Raw genomic sequence first — 25326 nt, 5'->3', positions numbered from 1 at the left:
CTCAATGTTGAAGGACGCTAGTAATCCTTACCCCGATAAACAATTAGAGAATATCCTTTTGTCCCCCAAAGGGGGACTGGAAGAACCTCCTCTGCCCCCGTTGCCAAATGATGACAGCTTGTTCCGAGATTTACCAGAATAACCAGAATGTCTACAATCCCCTTGGTTGGGGAACCTATCTCCATTATGACTTTGCTCACTTCCCCACATGCCTGGATTCCCAATCGGGGCAACCCAACTAGGACTGGCATTTCCAAGTGCAAGACCCTGACTAGGCCCAACCCAATCTGCATTCGTATTTACATGGGAACAACCTTGACCGAGTCCAACCCAGCCACCTACATTCACGGGAGGCAGCCCCTGACTAGGAGCAGCCCATCCTGGATTTGAATTTCCAGGTGTTGGCACCTGCGCAGGCATCCAATTTACATTTATGTTGGCAGATACAACCCCCCCCCCCAATTCATATCATGATTTCCTAGCATGCCCATGCCCCAAGGCATATTGGGTTGAGCTGGAGATAAAGTTGTGGTGTTTGATTGACTACTTGAAGCCGGTGGTCTCCAAGGCTCAGGTGCAGTCATGCCTAGAAATCCAGGTGTGGGTAAACTCACAATTGGATTTCCAGTGTTAAAAGAGGTAGTGTTTTGCACAGACAAAGCATCACCCTAGGGGGCATGGGAAGCTGGCTAGGCAGGCATGGTAGTAGGATTATTTGCTTCTATCCTTTGAGATGATGCACCTCCCCAGGCCGGTGGTTCTCGCTTTGGAACCCTAGCAGAACCCCACCCTTCAGTTTCAACATGAGAGTGGTGACTACTCACAACCTGATTTTGCATAATTTCTTCATTCACACAAGATTACATTTTAAAAATTATGAATTCCAAATTATGAGGAGTTGTGGAAACAATAAATTGATGAAAGGAATCAACAAAAAGCATTCCATAAAATACTTCCAGATATATCATATTTGAATTTTTCTTTAGAGAAAAGGATATTCTTTTCTGCGTCCTTTCTCACTAGCTCTATCACGGAGATGACTCAGCCGCACTGTCTCTGTTTCTAGCCACTATAACAGAAAAATAAACATTTGAATTACTTTACAATGACCAGAAAATATATTTCAAAACTCACATATAGAAGGTTGTGTAGAGAACATTAGCATTAGGAAATGAAATGAGGATTTAACCAAAATACAACAAGAATTGAATTTGACAATTCAAAATAATTGGGACAATTAATAATCTTCCAAAGTGAATGCATCAATCTTATTTGAAAGCATTTATATCATGAATGAGAGTTTCCTGAACACCATTACTAGGCCTCAACAGATTTAAGACTGAGGTGATCGATGAGAAATTTAACTACAGAAAGAATATGATGACCCCTCTCCTACCAGTAATCAATGCAAATGAAGGATGTAATCAAACAGAGGATATGATAACTCTCAAGAGTCTTGTTAAATAGGAATTGAATTTTCATCACTATAATTTCCATTAGCATATGTACTGAAATTAATACATCAATAAAACTTCATCTCTCAATTGAAGGTAATTTTCTTCAATACATCAATAAATCACATAAACAAGGAGACACTGAGAAATTAGGAAATTTAAAAGATGGGTGAGCACACACCACCAAACGGCTAACACTAAAGGTATAGAAAACAACTCACATGACGTAGAATGCGCGACAATCTACGCTAGGTCTGTGGAGGCGATCGTCGTAGAATGCGCTGCATTCTACGGCGGGTTGTGAATCGTCATCGTAGACCATGACACATTCTATGACGCCTGCTACGACGATGGTTGAAGACCGATGTAGAATGTGCTTCATAGCCGATGTAGAATTGGTTATAAGTAGTAGTGCAAAGTAACACATTTGTAATTTGTTTCTTATATAAAGGACATAGTACCACACCATTATATTTAACAATGGTTAAATATTGGACCATGACAAACCAATGTAATAGTGAGTCATTGTAGCTTTGGTATATGTGATGTAAAGTTTAATCAAGAGGGTTAGAAACACATTCTCTTTAGTTGGATAAAATTGATTGAAAATTACAAAATCACGAAAGAAAATTATTACTCCCTATGTTTCAAAGTAAGTGTCATCTTAGGTTATTTTGCACAAAACCAAGAAAATTAATAAATAAATAAAAGAGAGTAATAATTTTATAAAAATAATAAAATTATTAGTAGTATGCAAATGTTAACCAATGCTTTGAGAGCACTGGTTAAAGAATTTAAAGTAAAAATGCTTTTATTGAGAGAAAAAAATTGTGGTACTCATTAAGCAATATCTTATAAGTACTAGTTAACAAGATCTTTAATAGAATTACACTGAAAAACTAAAGTGACACTTAATAAAGTATTAATTGAAAATATCAATTAATTAATGTAGTATTACATTTTTATTACAAATATAGTGTTGCATTGAAATACTAAAATAATTCTCATTTTGAGATAAATTTTTTTTTATCAAATGTTACACTTATCTTGAGGTGAGAAGAAATAAATATAATGTGAACCCATAAAATTTTATCTTTTTCAATAAATTTTAACTTGATAAAAAAGAATATGTTCTTCATGGTCTTTCTAAAAAAATATGATAATAAACAAGAAGCTATATATTTCTTATCAAACCCTTGCTCCAGCTCATATCTATCTTCCTTCACTTTGTTAGAATTTTTAATTTAATAGTTAAATTGATAAAACTTAATATTAAAATAAAATATTAAACCGAAACTTCCACGCTAGTTCTCGTTGTCCCCCACCCCACACCACTTGGGGAGCTACTTTCATAGTTTCAATCACCGTATATACTACTACTACTATTTACTATTTACTAGTGGTCCAAATATGCCAAACAAGTTGAGAACAAAATTATGAAAAAAAATAGGTTTAAGCATAAGCTTTTCCCTATAATTTAGCTTTTTTTTTTTGAGTTTGTAATTTTTTTTTAGTTTTTGTAAAATATGTTTATTTTATTTTTGTCCTTAAAATACTTTAAATAATATTTTGAACAATAAAAAATACTTTAAATATTAAAAAATAATATCTAAAACATTCTGAAAACAAAACAAAATAATCATATTTTATAACAACTAAAATAAAAAATTCAAAATTGTACTAAACCAAAAAAGTATATTTATGCAATTACGTGGCGCTTGCTGGAGCAATTTCTACCCCCAGCCTGCAAATTCAAGTCGGGTGGGTACTGTGTTGAGTGTTTGACCCACCCAACAACATCTACAAGTCTTTGTTAGCATTCAAAGCAGAAAAATGGTTGGAAATGAAACTGAAAAACTAACCAAAATCATCGAACCACAAAATACTTTCATAGTACAAAAATCCATATAGAGAGAGAGAAAGATAGTAAAAAAAACAAGTGCTTGTGATGCAGGTTTTGACTTTGTCTTCCATCACTCATTGATATTCATTGACAGTTTCACTTTTGCTTTGGAAGCACATTTTGACCATGCCGATCAAAGCAAGGGAACCACCATATGTCACCACCTTATTTATATTTAATTGGTTTCAGCCGTCTCTGACAATGACCCACAAGACTACACCTTGTCCTTACTATATTCCAAATTAAACATAAGAAAAAAATCAACCACCTTGTTTTACACTTCTTCTTTCAAGGCCAATAACAAGAACAAGAAGAAAGAAGAACAAGTGGGGTGTTGTTGTTATTCTTTCATTTCTTTGCTATTCAGATTGGGAATTTATTTGGGTATCTGAAAAGTTCTCAACTTTGAAAGACGTGGTTGTGGTTCTAAGGTCAAATTAACAGACCAATTATCTGTTTACTTCAAGCATCCTTGCGTTTTCTCAGCAGGTTCAATTCACCCTTTTTTTCTAATTCTTGTCTATATATGTTATTTGTATGATTTTGTTTGTTTGTGTATTCATTTATTGTTAGCAGTTTTTTTTCTAGATATCTACTGTTTCCCAATTGATTGAGGATCTTCTGTAACTGATGAGGGATGACTGATATGTCTTTTGCTGCATAAACTCAGTTTTGATTGACAAGATGGAAGTCATGGAAGAGAGAAAATTTTCTAAATTGTTGTCAGAGCTGATAGTTTTGGCTGATGAGGTTTCTTCTATTGCTATGAACTCTGAAATTGAGGTGGATATTTTTGCTGAGTTTGCCATGTTGGTTGAGAAATTGCCACCAATCTTCAATGACTTGAGGGAAAAAAACACTGTTTTGGACAAGCCGCCTATAAGAAAATCCTTGGAATCTCTTGAGAATGAGTTGAGGCGTGCTAAAGCTTTGATAAAAAGCTCCAATTTGAGACAACCTATCAAGCAAATTGAGGACATAACGCATGATATCGGTCGATCCTTGGGCCTTCTGCTTGTAGCCAGCCTTGAAGTGTCCACGGATTTCAGAGAAAAGATTGGTACATTGCAAAGACAATTGATGAATGTGAGATTTGATGGCAGTTTAAGTCTAGCTTCAAGTCCAAAATCAGAGTTTTCCACCAGTGACATGAAGCTGACCGGAGAAATAGAAGAGGAAATAGTTAATGTCTCTATCGATGATGTTGTTTTGCAACTTAAGAATGGTAATGATGAAGAATTTGCGGTTGCAATTTTGAGACTAAAGCAGTTCATGAGGAGTGAAAGACTGGATGGTGGCTTGTTTAACGAGGAAGCAACTCTTGCCATTCTTTTCAATCGTCTAGGTTCATGTAAGGCAGACAATAGGTTGGCGATCATTCGATTGCTAAGAAGTATTGCTTTTGGAAATGATGAGAAAAAGGTATAGTCCTTAACATAAGGTGATGTATCATGTAAATGTTGGTCTAAAATGATTGTACCTATGGTTGATTTAGCTTACTTAATAAAGTAGTTCAATGCAGGATAAGATGGTAGATATTGAGTATTTATCAGCAGTGGTGAAGTCACTGACAAGAGATTCAGAAGAGAGGAAGGAAGCAGTAGGGCTGTTGCTAGACCTCTCTGACATTCAAGCAGTTCGACGGCGAATTGGAAGAATTCAAGGGTGCATTGTTATGTTAGTTGCTATACTTAATGGGGATGACTCTGATGCCTCTCATGACGCAGCAAAGTTATTGGATATATTGTCTAGTAATACTCAAAATGCACTTCATATGGCTGAGGCTGGCTACTTCAGGCCACTGGTGCAGTATTTGAAAGAAGGTAATGCAGGACTTTCCTTCTATGTGGACCATCCACTTATGATATTACAAGTAATTTAGGAGCAAATATGGTCCAGAGGAAATTGGGTTATCATAGATGAAAATCATTATGTGTTTATTTAGGATATTACAATTATCCTTAAATCCAGTTTAATCTTAATTTGGTAGTCTTGTCTTGACTATGTTTCCTCAACCGAATTAACAGTTGCCAAACCCGGTATTGTACCGGGTTCATACATGTAAAATTTTGATGTGTTTTCTTCTATCCAAATGCTACATGCTGCATGCATGGTAAATAACAAATTTATTTTTCTTATCATGGTTTAAACATATGTTTTTGTTTCTATATGTATCACTCGTTTCCAATTTGACGATTATATGTAAAAAAATTAATTTAGTCCTTATACACACAATTATTTCCAATTTTGTCCTTGCCATCTGTTGCCGTATGAAGTATGGAGTTAAGTTACTATAAAGTATAGTGTTATTATAGTAACCAACAGCAGGACCAAATTGAAAACAATTGCACGTGTAATGTCTAAATTGAACTCCTTTTTAGTATAGGGACCAAGTTGAAATTTGAGTGTCATGCGTGTTGTATATATGTTTTAACCTTGTATTATAGTAATATTTAGAGGGGAGAGGACCAAATCACTTTCATTTGGATTTGTTATGTGCATAGCTTCTAAATCAACAATGATCAGAACTGAAGTAAATTCCACATTCCCTGCACCTGAATATTAAATAATGTTATTGTAGGGTCTGACATGAACAAGATCCTAATGGCGACAGCACTTTCTAGGTTGGAGCTCACTGATCACAGCAAACTTTCCCTTGGAGAAGCTGGGGCAATTGAGCCCCTTGTGAATATGTTTTGTACCGGGAAACTCGAGTCCAAGTTATCATCTCTAAATGCGCTACAAAATCTGTCTACCATGAAAGAAAATGTGCAACACTTGATCAGTTCTGGAATTGCAGGATCTCTGCTACAACTTCTTTTCTCAGTAACATCTGTGCTCATGACTTTGCGCGAGCCTGCATCGGCTATTCTTGCAAGAATTGCTCAGTCAGAATCCATCCTTGTTAATGAAGATGTGGCTCAGCAGATGCTTTCACTTTTGAATCTTTCTAGCCCTATAATTCAAGGTCATCTGTTAGAAGCTCTAAATAACATAGCCTCTCATCCTGGTGCATCCAAGGTGAGAAGCAAAATGAAGGAAAAAGGTGCACTTCAGCTGCTCTTGCCCTTTCTGAAGGAAAACACCACCAAAGTCAGGAGTAAGGTCTTGCAATTGCTATACACTCTCTCAAAAGATCTAACAGATGAGTTGACTGAACATCTTGATGAAACTCATCTTTTCAACATTGTCAATATTGTCTCAACATCAACATTAGACAGTGAAAAGGCTGCGGCTGTTGGCATACTGAGTAATCTTCCTGCTAGTAATAAAAAAGTGACAGATATACTGAAGAGGGCAAATTTACTGCCCATTTTAATATCCATTATGTATTCTAGCACAGGAAGTAATTCATCCACAACAAATAGTTTCTTAACAGAGAGTATTGCAAGTGTTATTATTCGCTTCACAATTTCCTCTGACAAGAAACTACAACTTTTTTCAGCCGAACAAGGGGTGATTCCTTTGCTAGTAAAACTGCTCTCAAGTGGTTCACCAATCACAAAATCAAGGGCTTCTATCTCTCTGGCTCAACTATCACAGAATTCTCTGTCTCTTAGGAAATCGAGAAAATCAAGGTGGTCATGTGTTCTGCCCTCGGTGAATGCATATTGTGAAATTCATGAGGGATATTGCTTTGTCAACAGCACATTTTGTTTGGTCAAGGCGGGTGCTGTTTCTCCCCTTATTCAATTATTGGAAGATACTGAGAGAGAAGTAGTTGAAGCTGCTTTGCATGCCCTCTCAACTCTTTTGCAAGATGAAATCTGGGAAGGTGGTGTCAATTCCATTGCCAAGTTGTCGGGTGTGCAGGCTATTATAAAAAGTCTACAAGTTGAGGATGCAAAGGTTCAAGAAAAAGCAATATGGATGTTGGAGAGAATATTCAAGGTTGCAGAACATAGATTAAAATATGGAGAATCTGCTCAGGTGGTTCTTATTGATCTTGCCCAGAAAAGTGATTCTAGATTGAAGTCAACAGTTGCAAAAGTTTTAGCTGAGCTGGAGCTCTTGCAATCTCAATCAAGTTACTTCTGAAACCAGTCTTTCTCTATGAGAAACACTGGCAGTGATTTTGTTTTGATATCCATTCATTTGTATTATTTTGGTGTACATGCTTTCTTCTTTTGGATGAGCCACATAGTGCCATTCTAGTATATGTAATTTATAAGAAATAGTAAAAGTTTGGCAATGTATCAAGTTTGATTCATTCTATATTAATGAAAGAACATATGTTAAGAGAGGCCAGTCTCTTAAACAAATTTCAATATCTGTTGGAATTCTTATCTATCTTTCGGCTGGAGTATATACGGGTTAAAAAGAAAGAGTTAGATTCATTCAGTTTCTTGAAGGACATTTGTTGTCTCAAATTTGTTTCTCCATTGGTTTTTTGTTCCCTCAATACGGTAATAATATTCATGTTCCCTAAACTAATATTGTTGTCCTTCACTTCTTGTGTGGTACATGGGCTATGCACAATAAACCATTAAGATGCCCAAGCAATAGGGATGGAAGAAAAAGATTTGAGGCTTAAAAATATTTTTAATGATTTAAATGTGAGTCATTTTTTTTAGTCTTTCAAATTTAAAGTTATTTTTTTAGTCTTTAAAATCCGCAAAATGTTCTTTTTAGTCTATGCAAATTGTGAGTTAAATAAAAAATAAAAAATTTACAATTTTTGACATTTCTATCGACGTAATTTTGATTTTCTATTTTATATTTTAAAGTATGATTTTCTAATAGTTTGAAATTGTCATAATCAAGTCAGTAAAAATTAAAAACATTAAAGTGGTCAATGGACTTTTTTCCTGACTTGATTATGATAGTTTTTAATCATCGACAACTACTTTAAAATATTAAATAAAAATCAAATTTTTGCAGTAAAATGTTTTCACAAATTGTGAATATCTTATTTGGCTCCTGCTACGTACTAAAATGAGTATTTTATGGATTTGAAGGACTAAAAAAATAAATTTAAATTTGAATGACTAAAAAGGAAATGACTCAAATTTAAAGGCTAAAAATATATTTAAGTCAATTATTTATCAATGAAAGGAAGACAAAAAATTTGAATCATCACAACCATTACTTTGTGATAGATGATAGTTCTTTTTTTTTCTTTTTTTATTCTAGGAGGGTCCAAGGGTTAGAAAAACAAACAAAAATAACTAGGGAGTTAGTATTGGTCCCATTTCAATTGCTATGGGTCCTTACCAAGGTATTGTCATTTTTTTTATTCTGAAAATGTTCTTCCCATAGAATCATGATTTCGTTGTACAATCGCTTACACAATTCATAACGGAAACGTATTTCCGTTGTATTGCAAGGGAGCGAACAAATTACCCAGTGGAAACATATTTTCATTTTGGATTTTGTACGTGAAAACACATTTTTGTTTTATATTTTGTATACATCCCCTAACTACAACCGAAACACATCTCCATTGTAGGATAGGGGATGCATACAAAATATTCAACCTAAACATGTTTTCGTGAAAAAAATTGGAAACAAAAACACCTGTCCATCATGTAATTTTTTCACACCCCTTTTTATACAACACAAAATGTGTTTTTGTTAGGTTTTTTCATGAAAAATTATTTGCAAATTTAATTTATCTTTTTTACTTTAATTTTGATACAAATTATATTAATGATGACACATACTATCTTTTTAACAGTAATACAATTAATTATTACATAAATTACCTCTTTTTATTTAAATTTAAATTAATAATGACATAAATTACTTTTTTTTAATTGTAATCAAAATAATATCATGAATTGATTTGATTACGATTAATCCAGGTAATTCTTATAATAATTAATTTGATTACCTTTATAAATGATAACTTGTATCCAATTATTTTAATTTTAATTAAAAAATATTGAATACTATTAAAAATGATAAATTATATTACAATTATTTTGATTACTTTAAAAAGATAACTTGCATTTATAGTTAATAAAAAAATCATAAAAAATACACAATAGAAATACAATTTCATTACTTATCTTAACCAATATCATAACAAAATTATATTTTCATTGTGTATTTTTTTTTAAAATACGAAACAAAAATATGATTTCTTTGTGTATTTCAACAAAGATAATAAAAAAATTATGTTTCTGCTCTAGATTTAATAGGAGATGAGGAGAAGGAGGACACTCCAAGAGGAAGGGGAAAGAAGGAGTGGTGAAGTGTTTGAAAAAAGAAGCAAAATATTTTTCAGGAATTTTAAAGTTTATGGGAACCAATATCAACTCTGAAACAACTACTTACAAAGGAAACGGCTGAAGCAAGGAGATGACTAAAGCATGAGGTAACAAAAATAATAATAATAAAAAAACGCCGAGGAAATGGTTAGCAAAGACATCCGTCACAAACTTTGTCTCCCCCGAGAAGCTGCCACGATATAAAAGATTGCACAGGACAAAGTTGAGGAGCAGAATTTAAGAGGCCTTAATAAATTGAATCCGGATCCTTAATAAACAAGTTTGGGATTAATGAATCCGTGTAACATTTTCATTTGTGATAATTTCCAGAAATATAATTTGGGAACTATTTTTTAAAAAAACTGATTAAGTATTATGGAAAACGTAATGTTTTTTGGATTACTTAATTGAAAATATTAATATATAACTTACTAATTAACAAATTCATAAAAAAAATGTTGTAAGTTTTTGGATTAGCAACTCTCGATCAAGGAATATTAGTTTAGTTAGTTGAACAAAAACGTATAAGTGTTAAATCCTCTAGTATTGCATTCAAATTCATAACTTACCAATTTTTTTTTTTGTTTCTCGAAGTTATGTGAGTATTTTTTTAAGTCATGATTTTTTATATTAAATTTTAACATTTTCATGTTTGATTATATCGTTCAATTTAATCATTTTACTCTTATATAAGATATATTTTCATTAATAATTTTAATTTAAATAAACTTTAATACTAATAATTTTTATTCTAAAATTAATAACTATAATTACATTAAAATTTTAGGAGAGAGAAACTAACAAAGACAGAGACAAAGACAAAAGCACAAAAGAGGTGAGTGGGATACACTTGGTTGAAGGTCGCTTGTAGGAGGAAGAAGCGTCAGGCAAGAACTTATAAAATGGAAATCATAATATTGGGATATTAGAAATTAGGAAAAATATGTTTCTAGTCTCTATATTTTTAAAAATATGTTTCTAGTCTCTATATTTTTATGAAAATTTGTTTTTAATCCACATAATAAGCTTATTTTTTATAAACTTAATTGCATAAATAGTTTTCCTATTTATCTCAATTCACTAAATTGGTTCTGTGTAATTTAATTCACCAATTTAGTTTTCTATTTTTTTTCTATTTGAGTTTCCAATTTCTAAATTGGACATTGACCGTTAATGAAAAACGTTAACAGCCATGTATCATAATCTTATTGGATGTTAAAATGGTGTACGAAAATTAATGTCCAATATGATTATGACACGTGACAGTCATCATTACTCATTGACTGTTAATGGAAAATGTTGACTGCCAAATGTCATAATCCTATTGGATGTTAAAATTGTATACGAAAATTCACGTCCAATATGATTATGACATATGACAGTTAACGTTACCCATTAACAGTCAACGTCCAATAAAATTGTGACACATAACAGTCAACATTATTCAATAACAATTAATGTTCAATTTTGATATTGGGGACTCAAATAGCTAGATTGAAAAAAAAAATGAGGAACTAAACTGGTGATTTCAGGAGACCGATTTAGTGAATTGAGATAAATATGAAAACTATTTTTACAATTAAGTCTTTTTTATTAAAAAAAAAACTTATTTTTAGATCCTCCTCACAAATGCTATTGATGTCATTTCCTACATGAAAAATAATTTATGCATATAAACAATAATTTCAAGGAAATGATGGGTCTGACGGTACAAGTGGCTCTAGCGTTCCTTGTCTTTGGATGGTGTAATAGCCTAATAGTAATAGGCATGACCTTGTATATGTGCAAAGATTTTTTTTTTTCTTTCTAGAAAAGGTTGTATAAATAGAATGATGAGTACTTCAATACTGTCGAACAGGGTGTCAATGATAAGTTGGAACTACCAGCAGAGGGCTACCTAGAAAATTTTTGTACATGCCCGAACCACAAACAATTTCACCCTATTATTGCTACTTCATTAGTCCATAGGCACTAAAAGATCTTCCTCAAGAAAGTTGTCCACCTAGCAGGAAAAGTGGCAAAAAGAAAATTAGAACCCACATCCATAAAGGTGAAAATTTGTTTTGAATCGTTAAGGGTTTGTGTTAACCCGTATTAGCTTTTAGCTTTATATGTGTGAAGATAAGAATGAGAATTTAGATATTCTCAATTATTCAAGTTTTTCTTCAATTAGAAACATTAATGACAAATGCAGGTGGGCTAATTTAATCATTTTCACGTGATTGTTGAAGACATTTGTAATGATCCTTAAACACAAATTAAACCATGTGGACTTTACTCAATTGCCAAAAGTAAACAAAACAAACCAAGACACGACAATACATAACAAAAAATTTCAAATGTAAAAACAAATACACGTTCTCTTGTTTCTGCATAATACTGTTGTCATGCAGTCAGAGACAGTCCAGATCACACTATTATTCCTAAAAGGAATGGACCAAAATCCAAAGCTTATTTTAACAATTTTTGGGAATCAGAAATGTTTCAATTTTTTCCTTGAAGTCTAAGGGTAAATTCCTTCAAGGACAGAAGGACATCCTTCAACCTATTCTTGGCATCTTCATCAATCAAGTCACCATCATTGTTAAACTTTGCAGGTGGCTGGAATGCATTGAGGAAGAATTCAGGTTTGTTGATGAAATGAAGATCCAAGAATACTCCAATTTGGCGTAGATGATATTGTGATCTTCCACCACCAAAGCCTCCTCCAGCACTCACTATGGCAGCAGGTTTACCAGCCCAAACATTTGGTGCCCTTGATGCCCAGTCAAGTGCATTCTTTAAAGGACCTTCAATAAATGAAAAATATGCATTTTAGTTTGATATTCTATCTGTTATTATTAAGGTATCATCATATTGAAGGACACAATTTTTTTCACAATCAAGGCTCATGATAATTAATCATTAGATCCATGAATTAACATTGATTAAATAATCATTTACTTCTTTTTGTAATCATGCCATACTATTCAACAATAGCATAGGTTGCAAATCCATGAAAAAAATGGATTCTCCTATAATTTAGATTTGAGTCTAACTCACTCTCAAAAATTAGTTTACAGATGAATAATCTCCCACTTATACATACTATTTGGTTTTACATTATTAATCCATGTCAGATCTTCAATACACAACCTTCTGAAGATAGAAGGTTTCAAGAGTAAAATTTGCAGGATTAGACATTTATAAGTAATTTTATAACAGTCTCATAGCATGTGATTCAATAGACTCAACAAGAACCGTTAAAATAAACCCTAATATGTGTCATAAGTAAAAGTTCAAAGCTACAAACATCTTAGAAGTAAAAGATGCATCTTCATTATCAAATAAAATTTATTCAATTTCATAAAAAATTTAAAAAGGAACACACCAAAGAAGACAAAATTCAACAATAGGTCACTAACAAAAGCAAATAAATACAAAAAGTCTATTTAGATGAACAATTTTTGGTGTTTTATTCACATCATTTTTATGTGTTTTACCATTATGATTGATTATTTTTCTTTCATTAAATATATTTTTTTGATTGTTTTATTATGTCAATTTCACTTTATTCTTATATTCTTTTAAAATTTATACACAACACTTACTTTTATCTTCATATTAATCAATTTTAGTTGAGTGGTCAACCTCTAATTTTGAAATATTCCCTTATAAATATATTGATAAATAAAAAATATCTTAATTTATACGTAATTTTTTATCTCCTTTAACAAAAAATGATATAAAATATCATTAACAATTATATTTTTAAATTTGATTAATCAAATAAATAATTTATTTAAATATTTCTTTAATCATTTATAAATCCGCGCAACGCGCGAGTATTTGTCTAGTTTATAAGTAATTTCATAACAATCTCATAGCATGTGACTCAACAACATCGGTTATAATAAACCCTAGTATCAACTAAGAAATTTGAGTTTAATTTGTGGTTACTCCAACTCCAAAAGTTAAGGTTGAACAAACACACCTTCATATACACATCTTTTGAGAAATACGAATTCAGAACTTTTAATTCACCGGTTGTTTGAGAGTATCTCAACGGTAAACCAAAGACACATTAAATCATAGTATAAGAATTATTTCAACTTCTATACATTATTTTGACTTCCAACTTTGAATCATTCGAGTACCATTCAAGTTTTATTTTTGGTGAAAATAATTTTTTACCAAATTTTACTTAGCGATCGAACACAGGAGATTTTTCCCCTTTAATAAACCAGAAAATTAAGACAAAAAATATGTATTATTTTGACTATATCAGTAGTTAATGTCCTATTTCCAAAGATATCAACAAATTAAAAAAGAAAACAAGAAACAGATAGTGGAGCCAGCATACTTGCGACAGAGTAATTGTACTCAGGGGAAGCAAAGAGGATACTATCAGCTGCGAGAATCTTCTGGCGAAAGGCTTCAACTTGTGGGGGGTAGGTCCCATTCACCTCAAGATCGGTGTTGAGAAGGGGCAAAGGCGAAATATCAACGTACTCGATTTGAAGGCCTTCAACTCTACCTTGGCTTAGCTCAATAGCTATCAATATCAAAGTCAACCCAAAATAAATTAAAATCAAAACAAACAAACAAATAAATAAATAACAAAATGGAAAAATAAAAGTGACTTTGTCTTAGAGTGTGTAGTAGGAACCTACCAGAACGAATGAGGGCTCTGTTGTAAGAGCCTTTCCTTAAAGATCCGGAAAGTGCAGCCACCTTAATCACGGACGAGGATGCTCCGGCCACCGCTGCCATGTTTTCTAACTTTCTAGTAATGTGTGTTCTTTTGTTGTCTCCAAACAAGGGTGAGGGAGGGATATATATATATGACAAATGCAGTGGTGTGGGTCAAAATTTTGGTGTGGGGTGGGTATGGCATGGATTCTCTGCCGACAGGTAATTTGTAGTACCAAATTGAATTCAAGTTTGGAGGATTTTAAAATAGAAAATGACAGTAGTATCACACACAATGAATCCTGCACCTACATGTATATACAAAAATATTTTCAAATTAAAAGAGTAATTACTTGTTTATTGGACTAAATAATTTATATTATATATATTCTTTTATAAAAAAAATAATTATATTGTATAATTTTATAATTAACCGTAACAATCTAATAAATAAAGTAGTAGTAAAACCTAATTCAATATATATATATATTTTATATTAAATTTATTGACAAATTCTTTTTAAGATTCACTTTAAATTATGAATTAATATTTTATGTTGTTTGGTGTTTTAAATTAATAGTGTAAATTTCTACTTACTTAATAACTTATCTTAGTAATGTTAGATGCTTTATTGGAATGATGTTTATTTATAACTTTAAGTTTAGAGTTTAGACAAATCAATGTGATGTCTCCTTCTTTTGATACTATGTGTAGATATTTTTAATGTTATATTTGGATTAGAATAAATTTTAAATTTACTTGTAATAATTTTTTAATTAATATATTTTTATTAATTTATTAACTTTATACCTAAAGTATGGACTACGAGGTAAGTGTAGATAGCAGAATGAATATTAAAATTATTATCTATTTGGATATGAGACTAGATACAAATATTTTTTTAAAATTCGAATAGGAGAATGGATAGTATAATATCCTACTCATTATTTTCCCTAATCATACATGTATTAGAAAATTCATATTATTCCTTAAAATATTTCAGAAATTTTCATACCACAACAATTCTATTAGAAGCATGCTAAATCATCAATTTATTTAAACTGCTTCAACAAATTCGATTATTTGTTTTATTCTTTAATGTTCTATTTAATTGTGAAGTGAGAAATATAGTGGATGAAAATAGAGGAAGAATAATTGAAAAATAAGTTGTTTGATTATAGAAAAATAAGTGAGAAATAAATTGAAAAGATTATAAAAATGCTAACATGCCCCTACCAATATGTTTTTTATTTTTATTTTTATTTTTTATTATTTATAGTTGAATCAGTTATATTATATGACCTTCTTCAGTCCGATCTCCCAATCAATTTTGACGACGCTGAAAAATGTTAATATTAGTGTAGGAAAAAGAATAAAAGATTATTTAAAAAGAAAAAGTGTTTCCAATATTCTTTATTCCCCTTTAAACTTTTTCAACTTCTCGCCTCTATTTAGCCGAGGCAGCTTTGGCTGCGGGTGATGCTGTATGTTGCGTAGTGGTGACAACAGACAACCGAATGAAATTTTGGTTGTTGCTTTTTTTTTTTTTTTTTCCTTTTTTTTAAACCATGGTGTTACATAAAGTTGTTGGACAGACGTTAAATACTCCCAACTTATTTCCTACGGAATGATTAATTAGAATTGAAATCATCAACTATTTAATTAAAAAACACATTTCATTACTACTTGTGTCAATTATGTTACTTCGTTATCTTCATATTGGGGAATTTTTACTCGTTTTGGTTAGTACATGGATAATGAAGTTTATGATTCTTTTCTATTAAAAACTAGTTATAATTTCAATTGTAACCATGTATATAAGCACAAACTTATCCTCACCTGAAAAACAGTTTAATATCCCCCGCAAAATACATGAGAAATGATAAAAAAAAAACTTCAAGGATATGCTTAATTTGATAAAATATAAGGGACACTATATTAAAAAAATATTTGTTTTCTGTTTATTTTAAAAAAAGTCACGTGACAACATAAAGTAACACACCACAACATCAATATATAAATTTTGTTACCCACTAAATTAAGGGACAATTTTTGTTTCCAGTATAAAAGATTGAAAATACAAAAAAATATCCACTACATCCTTTCTCTCTCCCCACTCTATTTTTTCTAACAAACATGTATAATTCAATTCCTCTTTCATACTGGATATATCACTGAAACAGTTGCAGCACCGCTTAAATAAAATTCACATAACGCCAAAATGCTAGCAATCTGAAAGAATAATAACTTGCATTTGCTTCCTTCCAAGACTTTTATAATTTAAATTATTTTATTAGAATCAATTCCCGAAAGGCCACTCATGTATACTGTTATTATATCATCAAATTTCGTGAATGAAATCAGCAAATTGCCGTAATTGACAATTATCTTCCTCTATTTTCAGTGGGCGTAATACAAGAAATAAGTGTTGAGGATGAGTCTATAATGGCGAGTTACACACATGAAGATGAAAATGATAACTGACTCGCCATTTTTTCAAGTAGATCTAGGTTTGTTCCTGCACTTGCAGTTCATAAGGGAGCGTAGTGTCCCAAACATCTACCTTAATAAATTTTATATTATTACTCTTGGTTTGTAATTTGTTTATCAAATAATGAATAAGATAAAAAGTTATCTTATGACATGAGTAATTGTTCTTCTTGTAATGTACCCTATCGAGTACACTTAGATGATTAAGTTTCGGTCTCAATTAATTAGTCTAGTAGTCGGTCTAAATAATTGAAATTTGTAGAAATATCTCAAGGCTGAATCTAGAAATATCAATTATGGTGGTTACAAAAATATATAAAAATAAAACATTTGTGTTTTTTTTTATCAAAAAATGTGCATTTGTGTGACTAGTTTCAATAATATGTTTTTTGTCCTATAAAATTGGTGAAGTTCGTTTTTCATTATGTAAAATTTTTCATTTGTTTTTCATCCCTGAAAAATTACAATGTGTTATTTTTTGGCTTGGAGTCAGGGTTGTCTGACTCCAAATCTATGTGTCTGGTGTTTGTCCCCATAAAATTGGACATGTGTAACTCTATGTTTCCTTCCCTTTCTCTTCTTCCACACTCGTTCTTCATTGGTTCGTGCTTCTTCCTTTAATCTTCACTTGTTCTTCTCCCACATCGTGCTCCTTCCTCCGATCTTGTCTCACCTTGACTTCCACTAGCTCACAACGGCGACGTCGTCACTCTTCGACGCCACAACCACGGCTTTTGTCCCTTGGATCGATCCTTCCGCTATCTTGACTCCCTCCGATGCTTCCCTTTGTACATGTTTCTCGTGCTCCATTCTGAACCTCCTCTGCAAACACCCACCTCTGACATCACCACCAGCAGTTAAATCCACCCCGTAAACCATCATCTTCGTCCAGATGCAAACCCAAATCTGCCAAATTCGATTCCAATTACAAGCCCTTGTTTTGGGGTGTTTGGCCATGGGGTTGATTTTGCTGGGTCGATTATTCCTTTTGATTAAGGTGACCTCACTTTGATGAATTACAATGATTGCACGTAGATAGAGATTCCTGACTTCGATTACAAAATTGGCAAAATTCCTTTCTTTGTTTTAGAACATCCCACCGTTATAGAGTGGATTTCCTTCTCTACCTCTGATTTTTTTTCTATTTGGTATTTTTTATTTTTGTCAATTGTTTTGGTCTTGTTGATCATCCTTTTTCATAAGAGGTTCATGATTTTGTAGGTCTAAATGCATGCCTTGTATTGTAGCTCATAATTGATAATGAGTCCTTTTTTGTGTCACATAATGGGTTTATGCAAGTATGTTTTTGTTGTTGGACCTTGTGGCCTCAATAATCTTAAGAGGGATAGGCTTAGAATGCAGAAGAAGCAACAACAATCAATTTAACAATGTTCTTTAAACATGCAAGACACAATTGATTGCAACAAAACAAATAAGATAAGGGAGGAGAGAATGCAAACACAATTTTATACTGGTTCGGCCACTTCCCGTGCCTACATCCAGTACTCAAGCAACCCACTTGAAATTTCCACTATCTTTGTAAAATCCATTACAAAGTCTGAACCATACAGGGACAACCCATCCCTTGTGTTCAGGAATCCTTTACAACAAGAGACTCACAGTCTCTTAACCAATCTCATTGAATAAAAAGAATGGAAGAAAAAATTCTCTCTTCAAGAGAAGAATATTACAATAAAGATCATGTAGGAATCCTTATAGATTTTGCAAGTGTTTGGCCAAGGATTTCTTTTGAGAGAACATTTGACAATGAAGTTCTTTTGGAATCTCTCTCTTTGTCTTTTGAGAGGATAAGACATTTTTGCCAAGCAAAACTCTCTCTTCAATTTTGTCCCAAGTCACACATATATATAGGCCTTTGATGGCCATTCAAAATCCAAATGATAAGATGTGACTGTTGGCGATATTCCTTGAAAATCCTCTCTGGTAATCGATTACAGAATTAGTGTAATCGATTACAAAGTTGTTTTTCTTGAACAGTTGTGACCCTTCATTTAAAATTTGAATTCCCAACGTTCAGAGTCTCTGATAATCGATTACATATGATGTGTAATCGATTCACACTTTCAAACCATTGGTAATCGATTACATGTATTGGTAATCGATTACATGTGCCTTGAATGACTTGAAACCTTTCATTGTGAGGTAAGGCTTGATCTTGAAGAAATCTTGAATCAAGGCTTTGTTTGTTGAAGCAATCTTGTATTAATCTTGAAGCAAAATGAGCCTTGTTTGATTCTTCTTTTGACATCATCAAAATCATGTATACATACATTCACATTCTCCCCCTTTTTGATGATGACAAACATGTGATTTCTTCTCAACACCATCAAAGCTTGCATGATTTACATTCTCCTCCCTTCTCAAGCAAATTCTTAATTCTTCTTGACATCATCAAAATCTTCATGATTTACATTCTCCCCCTTTTTGATGATGACAACCACCTGTAGGTTAGGAGCAACAACAAAGAAAAAATATCTATTTGCATATAGTTTACTCCCCCTTGGTTTCGCAATGATTGCTTATATGAGGCAGATGAAGATTTCATATTTTTCATATGTAAAAAAATTGTCTCATAAAGAATAGATAATTTTTCTTACTATTTTATCTGTTATCTTTCTCTCCCCCTTTGTCAACATCAAAAACAAATCATGAATAGAGAGGAGAAAGATGTTACCACTTGTTAATTACATACATATATTTTATCTTTTATCTTGTTGATTGCAATGTATGAGAATCAAGTGATACCGAAAGGCATTAAAACATTCAATATTAATCAAGCAAAAACAAGTACAATAACACATCAATCAAACACAATCAAATACAATCAATCATCAAACATTTCAAATCAAATTAATTAAATTTACAATCAACTAACTATGCACAATAATTTCTATTAAAAAAATTTCAAATTTCAAATTTCAAATTACAAATTTCAATTTTCAAATTTCAAATTTTAAATTTTAAATTTTTAAATTTTAAATTTTCAAATTCCAACTTCCAATTTCCAACTTCAACTTCCAGAAACTTTCATTTCCAACTTCCAACTTCCAGTAACTTCCACTTCCAACTTCCAACTTCCATTTTTAACTTTCAACTTCCAATAACTTCTACTTCCAACTTCCAAATTTTAATTTCAAATTTCAATTTGCAATTTTCAATTTTCACATTTAACTTTTCAAATTTCAATTTTCAAATTCAAATTTCAAATTTCAAATTCAAAATTTCCTTTTCTAAATTTGAAATAGTTTTCTTAAAATATCAAATTAATTTGAAAAGTTTAATAATTCTTTAAAAACAATCAAAAACTCAATCAGGAACAAACATCAAAGACAATAATCAAATACAATCAAACACACAATCAAAAGCAATCATCAAAACACAATCAAAAACAATTATCAAAATAATCACAAAACTCAATAAAAAAAACAATCATCAAACACAATTAATCAAATATAAAATATAATCAATCAATCAAACTAACAAACATTGAATATCAATCAAGCAAAAACAAACACATCAATAAAAAATACAATCAATCAATCATCAAACACAATCAATCAAATTTAATCACAGTCATCAAGAACAATCTAAACTCAAGTAGCAAACAAGCATCAAAAGTAATTAATCAAAGACAAGTGACCTGTTGGTATCATTTGATATCACTTGTTGGACTTGTTGATCAAGTGGCCTTTTTTCGTTGTCTCCATAGATCGCATATTTTTTTTTGGAAAAGAAGAATATATTCATTACCAAAAAAACAGATCAACACAATGCGACCCCCACGGATCCAGCAGATAAAAAACCCAAGCAGACAAAAGAACAAAACAAACACCACCTAAGGGATCATAAGCCTACCCAAATGATTCCTAAGCTTAGGATTCAACCAACATATGTGAACAATGGTGTCGGTGATTCTAGTGCCTACATTACTACTAGTAGTATCCAGACCAAAACACTTGTTGTTTCTGAACATCCAGGTTTCATAAACCGCTTCCGTGAATGCACATTTTATGATCTTCGCTTTGCTCCCCTTACTCTTGCACTTCTTAATAATCCAATCCAACTCCTCATTCCAACCACCCGGAGAATGTGGAACCTCTAGCCATTTAAGGGTGTGTTTCCAAAATTGACTCAACACATTACATTGGAAGAAAATATGTTGAATGGTCTCTTTTTCTTTACAGTAACAGCAAGTATCATCATTGAGCATTCCAAATCGCATTAATCTATCTTTAGTTGCCATTCTCTCATGACAAGCCATCCAAAGGATAAAGAGGGCTCTCGGACGGGCCATGTTACCTTTGAATAAGTATCTCCATTTAACCTCTTGGAACTGATGAATTAGAGACTTGTACATTCTGCCTGTTTGATAATTTTGTCCCTGCAACATACTTTGCCAAATTGGATTGATACACACTTCTTGTCTTTGAGATAAAACTGCTTTCAAAATCCAGGAAGTGTTAGTCTTCATAGGGACATTCATGATACTCCATTTCTTTAAGAAATAACAGTGAACCCATTTTATCCACAAACTATCGGTTTTACCATTTAGATTCCACAATAACTTGATGAGATTAGCTTTGTTCCATTCCTCAATAGAAATAATATTCAGACCTCCTTGCTTCGTCGGTGTACAGACTCGTTTCCAAGATATGGGGGATTTACGCGTAAGCTTATCTCCACCCGACCACAGGAACGAGCGACATATTGCATTAATCCTCTTGATAACTTCCTTGGGTAGCGGTATGCATTGCAGCCAGAAATTCGAAACTGCAAAAAGAACACTGTTAATCAATTGCGCCCTGCCCGCAAAACTCAGAAGCCGCGCACTCCAATGTTTGATTCTCGCCGTAATTTTATCCGCTATGAGCAGGCAATGCGCAACAGAAAGCCTTTTGTTTGATAAAGGGATGCCCAGATAACGAAATGGAATGGTGCCTTCATTGTAGTTCACATTGGCCTGAATCTCTTTCTTCACCTCATCCGCAACATTTCCAAAATAAATGTTACATTTGGATGGGTTAACCCTTAAACCAGTGGCTGCTGAGAAATCATTAAAAGCATTCATCGCCAATCTTACAGACATGGGATCTCCTCTTGTAAACATAAGCAGATCGTCGGCAAAGCTAAGGTTGATTATGGCTAACTTTTCGCACTTCGGATGAAAATTGAAGTTCGGAACCTGCTTCAACTTCTGCAGAACACGGTAGAGATATTCCATAACGATCACAAAGAGCAAGGGGGAAAGGGGGTCCCTTTGCCTGAGCCCTCTCTTAGCTTGCACAATATTAGAAAGCACACCATTCACTTGGTATCTATACGACACAGTAGTCACCGTAATCATAATCCACTTAATGAACATGTGAGGGATGCTTAATTCATTTAAAATGGCTTCTAACGCCGACCATTCCACGGAGTCGTACGCTTTTTGTAAGTCCATTTGGAGCATGCATCTCGGAGTTCCTCCCTTGGTGTTGTAACCTTTGATCAGCTCATAAGCCAACAATATATGGTCATGAATATGCTGACCCGGTATAAACGCTGCTTGACTCTGATGCAGAACTGAGCTCAACACTTTCCCCAGCCGCGTAGACATTATCCTCGATATGATTTTGTAAACAACAGTACAGCAAGAGATGGGGCGAAAATCTTTCACCATATTGGCATTGTCCGATTTAGGAATTAGAGTGATTAAGGAACAATTAACTGCTTTGTAGATTAGACATTCCTCAAAAAATTCCTTCACCGCCGAAATGACGTCAACCTTCGTTATGTTCCATGTCGCTTTGAAATATTTCGCATTGTACCCATCTATCCCCGGTGCAGAAATATCACTTATGCCTTTGAGACTGTTAACAATTTCTTCTTCAGTTATAGGCGCTGTCAAAGAGGCCCTTTGATCACTAGTCAGTTGCTTGCCTTGCCTCATAGCTACAAGATCAATACTATTTAACTGACTGCTCCTCGTGCCAACTAGCTTCCTGTAAAAATTAACAATCTCATCTTCTATTTTCTCCTGCTCAAAAATCGTATCACCATTCTCAGTAACAAGCGATAGAATTTGAGTTTTCCTACTTTTCGATTTTAAAGACGCATGAAAATAAGCATTGTTCCCGTCTCCTAGTTTAAGCCACTCAACTTTCGATTTCTGCTTGAGAAGCTGCTCCTCAAGGTTGCTCAGATTCAGAACTTGTATCGGGCATCTTTTCACATTCTCAATAACCTGCATATTAAAACGATCCGTTAGAAGCTCCTGCTGCACAACATTGAGTTGATCTCTGGCTTTGATCAGCTCTCTTGAAATGCCTTGGAAGGTTCTGCTCAAGGACTTGACAACGGGTTGGAGTCGTTTAAGCTTTTTCCAAAGTCTGCACATAGCAGTAGCGCCCGTAATAGGATTATTCCAGTTATCTCTCACAGATTCTTGAAAACCTAAGACATTAGTGACCACATTTTGGAACTTGAAGGGAGTTCTACTGGGACGTCTGTCTTCCTGTTTGCGCAAGCAGAGGAGGGAATGGTCTGACACCCCAGAATTCATAATTTGAAGATTGAAGTCTACGTGCTGCTGCAGCCAGCTTAAGTTGCCAAGGACATGGTCTATACGAGAGTATATCACACCATTAGCTTGGTTATTTGTCCAAGTATAATAGCCCCCACTACTATCTTTTTCATGAAGATCCGTTACTTCAAGCATTTTCTCCAAATCCCTGTATTCATTTTCTATGACCATGTTTCCCCCTATTCTGTCTTAAGCATGAAGTACGTTGTTAAAATCCCCCATGAGAGCCCAAGGACCTGAGACACTGGCATGCAGACCCTCTATATCATGCCACAGATTTTTCCTTTGCTCCAAGGTGTTCATTGCATAAATTGCAGTCAGATACATATACATGTCTCCATTCAAATGGGTAACACAACAATGCAAAAACTGGGAAGAGCTTTTGACCACCTGCAGATTGAATTTGGCCTCTTTCCACATCACCCAAATTCGCCCATTATTATGGTCTGCATAATTATCCTTAAAAGACCACATACGCCTAAACTTATTCCTAACTTCCGCAGCTTTGTGCGGTTTAACACGAGTTTCAACTAAGATAACAATATCAGGGTGAATTCTATTGAGGCGGGAGCTAACCTCATTACACTTACCTGAATTATTTATCCCCCTTACATTCCATGAAATAATCATGTTCCCGTGTTGAGAATGTCTTCAAGACCCCCAATCTTGAAAACATCAAAACCATTTTGACACCTAACTTCATGGATAGTTTCTTCCATTTTTCCTTTATTCCTACTGCTGCTTTTAACATTTGTCCAAGATGATGATTCTGGTTCACCGGGGTTATTCCTGGCTCTCTCTACCGTCTTTTGTTTGGCATTCTTGACTATCACTTCAGATTTTGGTTTCTCACGCCATTGTTTATTAGGTTTCTCCTTGCACTGATGTCCGGCCTTCTGACACAGTTCACAGAACTTAGGCTTCCATTCGAACTCAACTGGCTGTGTGATTTTGTTCCCTTCCTTGTCTCTTATCGTGATATTCTCCCTTTGCTTTTGTGTTACATCTATCTCTACCAAGATTCGGGCGTATGAAACTCGCAATTTGTTTGCCGTACATTCGTCTGTAAATAGAGGGTTACCAAGAGCACTCCCAATTTTTCCAAGACTTTTGGTACCCCATAGATATAGAGGAAGATTGGGAAGTTTCACCCAAACCGGCAATGTGCGCAGCATATCTCTTTTGAAATCAAACTCAGGGTTCCAGTCTTTTAGCACCATTGGCATATTCTGAATGGTATAAGGGCCCTTCATCAAGACCATGTCCTTATCTTTGTGCGTTTGAAATTTCAACATAAAATACCCATCTTCATGATAGTACATCTCTGGCAGTTGAACAAAACTCCAAAACTTCATCATATACTGTTTAACCGCGTTCATGCTCAACTCCCTACCCAAAACATACATTATCAAAGTCGTTTCCCAGTATTTGAGCTCAGATAGGATGTCTTCTTCTTCAATCTCCACTTCTATTTCACCTTCCACTACCTTCGGGGCAAAATACTCAATGGCAGCTCCATTGGACGGGATTCTGTTTCCACTGATTACATCTACCCATAATTTCTTCGGTTCCTCAACAATCTTCTGATTTACCACCGGATCATCCTCAATAACATCTAGGGTTGGGATTTTTTCCTCTTCCACCGTCGCATTCGATTCAACTTCATGCTCAATCGTTGGGCTTCTCTCTGAATCATTTGTTCTTCCACTCTGCTTCAAAACATTCGCAAGCATCAGAGACGGAACCTTCTTCTTTGGACGCCCTCTCCCGCGAGCCATTTCATACACGAGATTCTAATAAAATGATGATAGATCGCATATTTACTTTTCTTGAGATTCACTTTTTCTTGGGGAGAAATATGGCCTTTGTTTGTTGTCTTCATAAATCACATATCCACTTTATTTTGGGGAGAAATATGAATAAACTTTGATGCATGCCATGGGTTTGGAGAAATTGCTATCAATGTATCGATTTTTCTCTTCTCTGTTTTCATAGTCTTTCATCATGATACCC

General features: G+C 33.5%; 3 protein-coding genes and 2 non-coding genes across 7 annotated transcripts; 2 read left to right on the top strand and 3 right to left on the bottom strand.

Moving 5' to 3' along the window:
- Positions 1–3191: 3191 nt before the first annotated feature.
- LOC100791453 (U-box domain-containing protein 44) lies at positions 3192–7641 on the top strand. 3 transcript variants are annotated; one of them, XM_003539185.5, is made up of 4 exons: positions 3192–3846; positions 4028–4779; positions 4880–5180; positions 5939–7641. In XM_003539185.5, exons 2-4 carry the CDS (start codon positions 4042–4044, stop codon positions 7393–7395), a joined length of 2496 nt encoding a protein of 831 aa, XP_003539233.1. In that variant the 5' UTR covers positions 3192–3846; positions 4028–4041; the 3' UTR covers positions 7396–7641. The 3 variants fall into 3 exon arrangements, with proteins under 3 accessions (XP_003539233.1, XP_014619543.1, XP_006591162.1); XM_014764057.3 differs by having other exon boundaries at positions 3303–3846; positions 3934–4779; XM_006591099.4 differs by having other exon boundaries at positions 3303–3846; positions 3946–4779; positions 5939–7640.
- Positions 7642–10746: 3105 nt separating this feature from the next.
- On the bottom strand, positions 10747–10897 carry MIR1521B (microRNA MIR1521b). Its single transcript, NR_048826.1, has one exon. It is a non-coding gene; the product is annotated as a microRNA MIR1521b (primary transcript).
- MIR1521A (microRNA MIR1521a) lies at positions 10843–11032 on the top strand. Its single transcript, NR_048631.1, has one exon. It is a non-coding gene; the product is annotated as a microRNA MIR1521a (primary transcript).
- A 1005-nt stretch (positions 11033–12037) lies between these two features.
- LOC100526972 (uncharacterized) lies at positions 12038–14357 on the bottom strand. Its single transcript, NM_001249757.2, is given in 3 exon segments — positions 12038–12358; positions 13912–14103; positions 14222–14357. Coding segments are annotated over 3 exon segments (597 nt in total). The 5' UTR covers positions 14322–14357; the 3' UTR covers positions 12038–12053.
- Positions 14358–23939: 9582 nt separating this feature from the next.
- Positions 23940–25091, bottom strand: LOC102667520 (uncharacterized). The gene has a single exon (XM_006591562.1). It carries the CDS (start codon positions 25089–25091, stop codon positions 23940–23942), a length of 1152 nt encoding a protein of 383 aa, XP_006591625.1.
- Positions 25092–25326: the final 235 nt, after the last annotated feature.

This window comes from Glycine max, chromosome 11, assembly GCF_000004515.6.
Source record: "Glycine max cultivar Williams 82 chromosome 11, Glycine_max_v4.0, whole genome shotgun sequence".
In the NCBI taxonomy this organism is placed as follows: domain Eukaryota; kingdom Viridiplantae; phylum Streptophyta; class Magnoliopsida; order Fabales; family Fabaceae; genus Glycine; species Glycine max.
This window is presented reverse-complemented; position numbering and strand designations above follow the sequence as displayed.